The sequence below is a fragment of the Leptodactylus fuscus genome, chromosome 6 (assembly GCF_031893055.1).
Source record: "Leptodactylus fuscus isolate aLepFus1 chromosome 6, aLepFus1.hap2, whole genome shotgun sequence".
In the NCBI taxonomy this organism is placed as follows: Eukaryota; Metazoa; Chordata; class Amphibia; order Anura; family Leptodactylidae; genus Leptodactylus; species Leptodactylus fuscus.
The window spans coordinates 41416379-41428403 of record NC_134270.1 but is presented as its reverse complement, the minus strand read 5'-3'; the positions used below and the strand labels follow the sequence as shown (position 1 = coordinate 41428403).

Here is a 12025-nt window from a genome sequence, read left to right as displayed (position 1 = left end):
TAAAAAAAATAAATAAAAAGGATTAAAAATTCAAATCACCCCCTTTTCCCTAGAACACATATAAAAGTAGTTAAAAACTGTGAACCACATACATATTAGGTATCCCCACGTCCGAAATCGCCCGCTCTACAAAGCTATACAAATATTTTTCCTGTTTGGTAAACGCTGTAGCGGGAAAAATGGTCAAAAGTGCCAAACCGCTTTTTTTTCACTGTTTTGATTCTGATAAAAATTTGAATAAAAAGTGATCAAAGCAATAACATTTCCCGAAAATGGTAGAACTACAAAGTACACCCGGTCCCGCAAAAAAAGACACCCTATGCATCCCCGTACATGCACGTATAAAAAAGTTATGGCTGTCGGAATATGGCGACTTTTCAAAAAAAAAATTTTAAACACACTTTTGGAATTTTTTTTAAGGGGTCAAAATGTAAATAAAACCATATAAATTTGGTATCCCCAGAATCGTAAGGAAACACAGAATACAGGGGACATGTCATTTTGGTTGCACAGTGAACGCCGTAAAACCAAAGCCCGTAAGAAAGTCGCAGAAATGCATTTTTTCTTCAAATCCACCCCATTCTGAATTTTTTCCCTGCTTCCCAGTACATTATATAGAATAAATAATGGTGGCATCATGAAGAAAAATTTGTCCCAGGAAAAATTAAGACCTCATATGGCTCTGGGAGCGGAGAAATAAAAAAGTTATGGGGTTTAGAAGGAGGGGAGTCAAAAATGAAAATCAAAACATGCCATCGGCGGGAAAGGGTTAACTTCAAATACTTCTGTCCCAAAGTCACTATGTAAAGTTTCTCACAACACCGTATATATAGCAGCTCAAATACAAATTAACTTCAACACAAAAGTCTCACGTATTCTCTGAATTACAGCAAAAACAAGATACAAACTTACATTTCATATCCCATACCTTATACACAGTACGAAAACCTTACCCACGCCTGTATATACCCACTTCTACAATCACCGCAGACGAAGTCGCGGGTACCAGCTAGTATATATATATTTTTTAAACTTTTTCTTAGACTATATTATAATAGCCCCCACTAGGGGGCTTGAACCTGCATTCATTTGATTGCAGGTCCCATAAAAGGCAATACAAGTGTATTGCCGTCTATGGGAGATTCTATACATTACTATGGTGGTCATAGACCACCCGCAATAATAATATTGCTAAGATAGGCCTGGGAGCCATCTGTAGGCTCCCCGCTGTCACAAGAACAGATCGGCTCCTGTGCACAGGAGCTGGCCTGCAACTTTACAGGTATGGAGCTGGTGGCGACCAGCCCGGGGGGGTATTTTTATGTTTAATCAATGTTTATTAAAGATTTTTCAAATACAGGGAAGGGGGAAACAGGGACAATAAGGACGAGGCTCGCAGGCCTCCCATGAACAAAGCCAGTCAGGGAATACCCGATCGGCCAAACAAATCGCAAAAGAAAAACAAATAAAGAAACCTCGACAGCGAATATGGTCGGGGGGAGGGATTTTTACACGTTGGGGAGGGAGAAGTGTCTTTTTAAGTATTAATGCCCGCGATCAGAATAGACTCTGATTGCGGGCATTAGCTTTGGGCTTCCGCTTATACAGTGGAGACCCGATTTCTATGGTGACCGCTGCAGCAGAGTGGCCGCCATTAGATTTGCATACCCCGCATCCGCTGTAATAGCACAGCAGATGCCGGGGAGGGTTAGCGCCGCCAGGGCCCGGATGGCTTGAGAAAGTGCTAAAGCGTGAAACATCTGTTGCCTGTTCTTCCATTCCAGTCTCTATCTTCTTTCTCCCATGTTTTATAGAGTGCCGAATAAATTACTTTCGTTTTAACATATTTAGCCTGGGTGAGTGCCCCCCCATTTATTTCTTCTTGCAACTTTATTATATAAATTGTGTTTTTCTAGGGTGTATGCACCACCGTGTAAAAGGGTAAGCCAATATTGGCTATTTATCCAGCTACATGTGCCATCAAGAATACTTTGTAGAAGACATATAACTCTTTAAATATGCCTGAATGTCAGTAGTGCCACCTTTTTTTTCTTCCTTTTTTTCATTGCTAATTAATTAACTCGGCTTTCCCAATACTTACCTGTCTTCTGTGTCCTGGAGATCAGTTTCTTCTGTCCCACTGGCTTCTTCTTCTGCAGACTTCTTGCGCATGCGTGGTAGGCAGGATCTTTCAGCTCTTCGCTTCTACAGGCGATTACGCAATAGAGCTAGAATTACTGGCACTATTGCTAGGGGCCGGTAGAAGCGAAGGAATTGATGCTTTGTGCCCAGAAGCCTGAAGACTGGTAAGTATTATGGGGTCTGGGACGGGGGGAGTCTTGGTGACGTTCTGTTTCTGGATTATCAGAAAGTGTGCCTAGGGCGGTCACATGACTGGTGATCTAGGTAATTATAGTTTTTTTTAATTTTTTTTTTTAAATGTAGTAAATTAGAAGTTAGGCAGGGAGAGGGAGTTTAGTTTAGGGTTTAATTTTTATTTTATCCCGTAAACCCCTTTTAAATGTAATGAAATGAATCCTCGGACATTTCACAGCTATCATGCTGAGCTTCCGGGGCTGAGCTTTGTTGGATGCAACCTGGTCCCTGCTTTGGGTTTCAAAAGAGTGTGGTCTACTCCTGAAAATGACTCTTACTAATGTGTGTTTTTTTTATTTTGTAGGGCAAAACACCCTTTTTACTTATTTTAGATGCCAAAAACTTCAAAGAAATCGGCCGAGCTGAGGTTCCTGTTCACATGCCTTATGGATTGCATGGAATGTTTCGGCCACACAACCAATGAGCCAAGTCGCTGACTGAGAATACCAATATTTACGCAATGTACTACAGTAACATTGATCAGTACATCTATTAATTCACTTGCTGACTATTGATTTTAAATCGATTAAAAATTTAATTGCTTTATTTTCCATTAATTTTGATGGCTAAATACCAAATATGGATGATTGCACAACAAAGCAATGCATTGTTGGAGCTTAGGTGAATATTGCCAAAATGAAGTTATAAGAAGATATGTCTGACTGTGAAGCATACATGTTTTCATACATACATGTTTTCATACATACATTATTTCAACTACTATTTTTTAGAGGTTTTTTTTTTACATATAACATCACCAGAACTATCGGTAAAATAGCTGTAAAAAGTCCATGTGACCATAATACAAGAGATCTAGGGACACGAGACTCCAAATCCAGGCTATGATGCAGCTAAAAAGATTCCTTACACAGAAAAAGAAAGATCTAATCACAATCAGCAGAACTGCTAGCTGTCTATGCCTAACATCCCATCAGCAATAACACAAGCAGCTAGGCAGAAGTAAATCGACCCTCCTGACACTTACTGTGAGCTGTGAGAAGCTGCGGAATCTTCTCTGAGCATAAGTATATTAAGGGCTTGCTCACACAGAGTTTTTTGGTAGCAGATTTTGAGGCGGATCCACCTCAAAATCCACTGCCAAAACCGGCTCCCATTGACTTCATTGGGAGCCACTCGCTTCTTTTTTCCACTAGCTAGTAGTGGAAAAAAGAAGCAAGATGATCCTTCTTGCCGCGGATTCCGCGACTGATTCAGCTGCAGCGTCCCCAGCACGAGGCTCCCTTCCACTTAGGCCCATTCATTTTGGCCTAATCCATAGCGGAATGACACGACGGGATGCCGATGCACTGGCTTTTTGTCGCGGCTAGCCACATGTAATGTTCCCACGTGGAATGTCAATTCTTCTGTGTGAACATACCCTAAGAGAAGATTTATGTGCACACATGGAGAGGCTGTGAAGAGAGAATTATTCCCCTCCTCCCCCCTCTCCTGTGTTTCATCCTGAGACTGTTGGCTTCTAAAGACGGCAAATCAGGATGGAAGGAGATACCTAATGATAGGAGAAGTTTTACAGGCAGAAAACGGCAACATTTTTAAATAAAGTGCATAAATCTGAGTGATAAATCGAGCAAATCTTTAGACTGTCTAAAGATGTACATGCCACCTATTAGTTGACTAACTTTGCACCAGAATTTGGGTGCATTTGGGGTACATATTGTTGCATTTTAAAGGGAGTCTATCACTAGTACAGTCCCTATGCACTATAAGCAGAGTCAGATAGCCAGTTTTCAGATGAATTTTATGCCTTTATAGTGAGATGTTAGCTTTTTCTTGATATGGTAATGAGCTATGACAAGCTACTCAGAAAAATGTTAACCTAGATGCAGATTTTGGCACATCTTATTCCAGAGTCGACTCATAACCACAGTAGTTAATATGCTTCATAGTGTCAAGAACATAGGTATGTAATGTGGCACTTGATCAGTGATTGATTCAGGGTGCTGCAGAGATAATTTACACAAACCCCATTATAGTCTATAGGGTCCGTGTGCTTTCACTGTACACCGCTTTCCATTGCATTTGGTAGTCCATTCGGGCGGGTCCCCATGCGCAGATTACTGACGCAGATGTGAATGAGGCCTAAGGCCCTATATTACAAAACGCAGTAAAAAAGCGTTGCAGAAAAATGCTGCCAAGAACGCTACCTGTGAAATCACCTTTATAAAACAAAACAATAGTAAAATGTTATTTATTGGTAGACAGATACTCACTTCTTTATCTAACTTCCTTTTTGTAGATTTACATGAAAAATATATTGCAAAGTAGAACGTCTGTGTCCTAATGGTCAGGAATGTAATTTAGCAATAACAAATAACATATTAGGGAGAAATTTCTGAAACAGGAATGGAGTAAAATCATAAAAATAAAGGGTAGGAGGATGAAAAAAGGGAGGGGGGAGGGGGTTCTATAGGTATAGCATTGTGTAAAGGCGTTATAAAAGGAATACAACTGTATTGCCGTCTATTGGACATACTGTATATTACTATTACGGCTGGTCATAGACTAGCCGCAATAGTAATATAGCAATGACAGGCCTGGGAGCCTTCATTAGGCTCCCGGCTGTCACCCGAACAGGTCGGCTCCTGCGATATCGCCACGCAGGAGCTGGCCTGCAACTTTACAGGTATGGAGCCGGTGGGGACCGGCCCCGGGGGAGAAGGGACTGCCAATACAGACCTGGCATTGGCTGTACTGGAGAGGCGAATGCCGGCGAGGGATAGACGCCAGCACAGGTGCCGGGGCCTGAGACATCTCTACGCTCCTTCCCTGCATGAATCCAGCAGCGGCAGGAGCGATGCTGATATTCCCGGCAGGGGGGGGGGGGACGGAGGAGCCGCTGCTGGCTTCATGCAGGGCAGGAGCGTAGAGATGTCTCAGGCCACGGCACCTGTGCTGGCGTCTATCCCTCGCCGGTATCCGCCTCTCTAGTACAGCGAATGCCGGGCGGCAACATTCGGACTATAAAACGCACCCTTCTTTTCCCCTGTCTTATAGTCCGAAAAATACGGTACTTTTTCCGATTTTTTTTCAATGCCTACGTTGTTATAGTTCCTGTCCCACCTCCCTTGCACAGTTATTGGTGCAAAAAAAGCGCCAGTGAAGGTCGGAGGGGATACAAATTTTTAGTGCGTTTGCCTCGTGGTATTCAATTGCAATCGAATACCTCGAACGGCCTGATATCGATCAAATATGTATTCAATCGAACAGTATTCGCTCATTTCTAATACAGAGCCTTATACAGAAACTTAAAATGCCACAGGTGTCAGGATTTGGTGATATATGGAAAGTTTATAAAAAGGGTATCAAAAAGGTTCAAAAGATATCAAAATGTAACTAAAACTGTATTAATTTGGCATCATGATGATCATACTGGTCTTCAGAAAATAGTTAATGTGTCATGTGTACCATACAGATAGCGCCGTAAAATAAAAACCCATAAGAAAATGGCGCCACTGTGTTTTTCAAATACCAACCCATTGTGAATTTTTTTTCTGGCTTCCCTGTACATTGTATGGAATATTAGATGGTGCCATTAGAAAGCACAATTTCTCCTGCAAAAATTGAGCCTATGTCAACACCTCCTGCCCCCTTCTTTACAGATGAGCCCTCCTTCTACACCTCAAGTCAATGCAGGAGGTGTTACCAGAATATTAGCATATATTCTATAGTGATTATAAATGCTTTGTTCTCTTTGAAAGTTCATCAACACACAGCATTGCTCAGGCTATAGAGATCACACTTCCAGTGCTCCATGCAGGATGATTAGTGTAAGTTCACACAGAGTTTTTTTGACCGGAACCTAAGGCGGAGGCCGCTGTCCAAAAGCTGGGTAGCCGCACACTCTGCTCCAGACTAGGCCCAATGAATGGGCCTAGTCCGGAGGAGGGAGTGTCTTCAGGCCGAATCGCAAGGTGACTCGGCCTGAAGAATGAGCACCTCGCTTCCTGAGCGGCTCTCATTGATTTCAACGGGAGCTGTCTTTTTGGTCAGGATTTTGAGGCGGATACGACCTCAAAATCCTGACCAAAAAACTATGTGTGAACTTATCCTTAATATATCATGGAAATCAGTTTAATTAGAAAATGGCTGCGAGGATCAATGAATGAAAGGTATGCATAGAATAGCCTTTCTAAAATCTATGGAAAGAAATGCTTATTTAAAAAAATGATCTAGCCAGTGATAGATCCCTTTAAGGCAGGTGAGTAAAAATGTGCAGCAAAATAAAAATGCTTTCAAAAATAGAAGTGTTAATAGTTTATTTTTGTCAATTGACTAGATGAAGAAAATGAAGAAAAAACAGAAATCTAAATCCCATCAATATTTGGTGTGACCATCCTTTACTTCTTCTAGGTACACTTGCAGACAGTTTTTGAAGTAGTTGTTCCTGCCATCTTGGTGAACTAAGCCCAGATTTTCTGTGGATGTAGGCTTGCTCCAATCCTTCTGTCTCTTCATGTGATCTCAGACAGACTGGGTGATGATGAGATCACGGTAATAATGCCATTTTGACTGGCCCCCAACTATCTAGATACAGAAATTCTGGTGTTTGATGCTGCTCATATGTATTTCCCATGTTATAAGGGGGAGTTCACACGGAGTAACGTGCCGCATGATGTGGCACGTATACGCCGTGTGAGATTTTGAGCGCCGTATATGCTCCCATTGATTTCAATGGGAGCATGGATTGTAAACGCTGCGTTATCACGCATAATCACGGACGCAAAATAATGCGGCGTTTACGATCCAAGCAATCAATGGGAGCGTATACGGCCCGCAAAATCTCACATGGTGTATACGTGCCAGGTTACGCGGCACGTTACTCCGTGTGAATGGGCCCTAAGAGGATTGGCACACAACTCAGGAGCAGGGACAGCAACTACAACTGTTGGCACTCAAGCTGCCGTGAAACTGCAATTCCCACCATTCTCCTTTCGATGGGAGTTTCAAGAACAGCAGAGCAAGTATACATTCTGGGAATTGCAGTTTTGCGACAGCTGGAGTGCCAAAGGTTGCCTATCCTTGGTCTACTGTATAGTCATCTCGGGGGTCCCCCTTATACCAGATGGTTAGGGTCTCACATACAAATATAAAACTATATTTTAAAGTAAAATATTTATTCACACAATATAAGACAGGGTATGCCTTTATACGGTACACTAGCTTCCCCCCAAAAAGCCTAATATCAGTACACAAATGCACAAAGATATGAGCTATATTTTCATAGGTTGCACCCCATTCAGGTTCTCTCACTTGGGGCGCTTTAATACTAAAGTGCGGGACCTCTTTGAACAATAGAGTGTTTTACATTTATATAGCTTTAAAAAAAAATTCTATACTGAAGTTTTCCAAGGACACAACTATTACAGTTCTCAGAAAAATAAATGTAAAAAAGCTCCTTTATCTTTGTAATATCTTTGCAGTCATGGTGAGATGGTTCCTAAGGTTTTCCTTCTTCTGTCTTATCTGAGTTTCCAATGATCTGGCTTCTTTAAGAATCTCATCAAACATATGTACGTGTAGTAAATCCATAGCGGAACGTTCACTGAAGAAAGTGACATCAATTTTATAATTAGTAGAAGCATTTTAGACATTCAATGCAAATCCTAACAGTGGCATAAGATGCACTTTTCCCCCCAAATTTGGGAGGAAAATGATAGTGAGCCTTATAGTCCAAATGTGGACTATAAGGGCAGCGAAGGAGTGGAATGGCAGCATTGCCACGCTCCTGCCACCACTGGTGGACGTGCTGCAGACACGGCATTTGTCCCAGCAGCTAAAATGCTCCGCCATGCTATTACAGCGGATGCTGGGTCTGTAAAGACAATGGCGGCAGCTCTGCTGCAGAGTGATCGCCATAGCAACCGGGTCTCCACTGTAACATACAGCGGAGATGCTGGAGCTAATGCCCGCGGTCAGAGTCTTCTCTGTTCGCGGGCATTAAAACTTCAAAGCCCCCTTCCCCCCCCAAAGTTTAAAAATAGACCCCTGTCATAGCAATATTACTATTGCGGCTGGTCTATCACATCTTGGGAGACAGATTTGCATATTCTTCCCATGCTCCCTTGCAGTGGAGCAACTATGGCTGTATAGGTCTCCACACACCTGAGAAGGTGGTCTCTCCCTAAGGATAGATGTTATCCCCATAATCTAACTAGTGTAAAGCAGAGGTATCACATAGTGTAAACGTTACAAAAAACGCAGCATTTTACAGTCCCTGCAAAGTGCATGGAGTTCTGGCTAATCCCATCCACACATATATAGTATAGTTGTAAATGGCTAGTAATTGGCATTTCATGTGTTGTCAAGACCAAAACGGTAAGTACGCATGTGTGCCAACTCTCCCAAAGTGTGTGGGAGGCTCTGAAATAAGGAGAGACCTCCTGGACTCCTGGAAGAGCTGACAAACAAGTAGGTGTGACATGCCTCCAACAATGAGTATTGCCCAACAAGAAGGGAGCATGGATGCCCACGCCTGGCTATCCCTCTCAGACAATTACCAGCAAATATGCTAGTAACTGTTGTAACAGAAGTGAAACGGGAATCAGTATATCGAATATCACTTTTCTGATAATTTTTCTCAAACAAGAAAAACTTTGTCACGAATTGTAACTTTACATCATGGTGTGTTATAATTGGAAGCGAGCTTACCTCAGTGTCTTTGCGTAGTTAGAAAACAGAAGTGTTACTTCCTTGCTTAAATCTAAAAACAAGAAAAAACAACAATTTTTTTTAAAAAAACTCAAAAATGAATGTTGCATGTGACAAAATGATACACAGTAGTGCCAACCTTTCATCATGGATTCCATGTCTTCTACCTGAAGGCTGTCTGACACAGCGGAAAGCTGACTTGTGGATGGCAAACACTGAGGAGCCTCAGGATCTATGTTCTGTATGTAAGTCACAAACACAGTCACTTATTTAAGGAAAGTACTTTAATGTACATTACAGAAAATACACAAATAGAGGTTTTCAATAGATAACTTATGTGCTTTAAATCACTCATTTCAAGAACCCACATGAGGGGGCACCATTCTGATTTAAATTTGGGGGATCTTTACTATATGTACACTTTGCAAATATTTCTAAGACTGTCACTTCCATCATAATATGGATATGCTCAGCTATACCGCCACCTAGTGAATCAATATGAAAATATGTATATGAAACAACAGATTGGGAAGTAAAGAACTCCAGGGAATGTAATTACTATAATTACTCATGATCTATCCTAAGAATAGGTCACCAATATCCGAATGGTGAGGGTCCCGTACCTGGAATCCCCACCGAATAGCTGTTCTTAGTAGCTCATACACAGAGAGTGAAATAAATGTCTCTTCTCTGTGTACTGACCAGACCAGGTACTGCAGATCAACCTCCATTCTGTGTTCACAGAGTCGTATAAGGACTTATGGTACTTCATAACAGCACCATTTAATGTTCTATATAAACTACTGGGAAGTCAGAGAATCTGGCTAAATGGGGTGGAATTGGGAAAAAAAAACAACATAATTGTGTCATTTTCTTACAGGTTTTAATTTTACGACTCATGTGTTAAAAATATCATAGCGTTATTCTGCAGGTTAGTAAGGATATTCATTTAGACTCTATTCATATCATGTTTTTTACATCTGTTCATAAGATGCAAAAAGTGGATGCAAACAGCTGGCCATCTGTCTACATAGACATCAATGTAAAAAACAAACAAAAAAAAATTTGTTTGGTATGTTACGTTTTATATGCCAGAAACTGATCTTTTTTTTTTTTTTTAGTACTGATTTCTATGTAAACAGATGGCCATCCATTTGCGTTAGTTTTTTGCATAAATTAAATGGATGTAAAAATCCTTATTTGAATAGAGCCTTAGGCCTCGTTCACATCTGCGTTGGTAATCCGTTAGGGGAAGTCCGCATGGAACCCAACCCCCCGAACGGAATACCGAACGCATTGGCAAGCAGAGTGCAGTGAAAGCACACGGACCCCATAGACCAGGGGTGCCCAATACGTTGATCGCAAACGATGTATGGGTCGATCGCGGGATGCAGCCAGGGATCCCCGATGTCTGCTTGTTCACAATGCAGGCTGAGTCGACTCTCAGGCTGCGCTGTGAACAAGCACTCCGGACACTTGCAGGCCGGGCAGCAGCAGCTCCAGGGGTTGACGCGCTCCCCGTTCTTAGGGATGGAGGGACCCGGGCTGAGAGTTATCTCCGGAAACTGGCAGGCGGGGCTGCCGCAGCCCCAGCCTGCCAGTGTCCAGAGATAACTCTCAGCCTGTGCTGTGAACAAGCAGACACCGGGGATCCCTGGGCGGCCACAGAACGCTGCTGTCTCCTGCTCTCACGCTCTGCCCGCCCCCGCCCACATGCCTGGCCCCGCCCACAGGCCCGCCCACAAGAAGTGGGTAGTAGATCTTTTGCCTTGGTCAGTTTATGAAGTAGCTCACATGCTGAAAAAGTGTGAGCACCCCTGCAATAGACTATAATGGGGTCCGTGTACTTTCCACACGGTGACCACACGAATCATGCGGAGAGGAAAGTAGATCATGAACTACTTTTCTATCTGCATGTTCCGTGCGGAGACAGTGCAGAAAGTACACAAACCCCATTATAGTCTATAGGGTCCGTGTGCTTTCACTGTACACCGCTTGCCAATGCATTTGGTAGTCCATTTGGGGGGGTCCCCATGCGCAGATTACTGACGCAGATGTGAACGAGGCCTAAGACTAAGGCCCTATATTACAAAATGCAGCAAAAAAGCGTTGCGGAAAAATACTGCCAAGAACGCTACAATAGTAAAATGTTATTTATTGGTAGACAGATACTCACTTCTTTATCTAACTTTCTTTTTGTAGATTTGCTTTCACACTTTACTGCACTGCTTGCCATGGTCTCCATATCTAAAACAGAAAATAAAAATCACATTGAATGATGAACAGGATGATTTTCCATTTCTTGTTTTCACCTCAATTTTCACACTTCTTAGGCTAAAGCCCCACGCTGCGAGAATGCAGTGTTTTTGCCAATTTGTAAAAAAAAACCCACAGTGTTTTACAGTCCCTGAAAAGCGAATGAGATTCTGGCTAATCCCATCCTCACTTTGCAGAAAAATATCCACTGTGGAAAAGCTACATTACAAAAACACCCCCACAATTATCAAAATCGCAGCATGTCAATTATACCAGTGAAAACACTGATGGATTCCCTATAAGTTTAAGGGTAAGTTCAGACTGGGTTTTTTGGTCCGGAACCTGAGGTGGAGGCCCCCTCAGGTTCCGGACCAAAAACCGGGTAGCCGCGTCTGAAAGCCGGTGCACTGCACCAGCATCCAGCCGCGCACTCCGCTCCGGATTAGGCCCAATGAATGAGCCTAGTCCGTTGTAGGGGAGTGTCTTCAGGCCGAATCGCGAGACGACTCGGCCTGAAGAATGAGCACATCGCTTCTTTTTTCCAGGAGCCGTCTCTTCCGTCTCTCAGAAAAAACTCCTGAGCGGCTCCCATTGATTTCAATGGGAGCCGTCTTTTTGGTCAGGATTTTGAGGCGGATACAGCCTCAAAATCCTGACCAAAAAACCCTGTGTGAACTTACCCTTATTAGGGAAGAAAATCTGCTGAGAAAAACTCTTGTGTTTC

General features: G+C 42.6%; 2 protein-coding genes across 2 annotated transcripts in view; one reads left to right on the top strand and one right to left on the bottom strand.

Moving 5' to 3' along the window:
- The window catches only part of LOC142210566 (carotenoid-cleaving dioxygenase, mitochondrial-like), a 41873-nt gene extending 39024 nt beyond the window's left edge, over window positions 1-2849 (top strand). Inside the window, exon 12 of the mRNA XM_075279824.1 lies at window positions 2681-2849. Coding sequence (XP_075135925.1) covers window positions 2681-2800 — 120 coding nt within the window. The 3' untranslated portion in view covers window positions 2801-2849. The remainder of the gene's footprint in view (window positions 1-2680) is intronic.
- Window positions 2850-7794: 4945 nt separating this feature from the next.
- TEX12 (testis expressed 12) lies at window positions 7795-11290 on the bottom strand. Its single transcript, XM_075278489.1, has 4 exons — window positions 11222-11290; window positions 9185-9284; window positions 9046-9097; window positions 7795-7939 (listed from the first exon to the last, which is right to left on the bottom strand). Exons 1-4 carry the CDS (start codon window positions 11288-11290, stop codon window positions 7795-7797), a joined length of 366 nt encoding a protein of 121 aa, XP_075134590.1.
- Window positions 11291-12025: the final 735 nt, after the last annotated feature.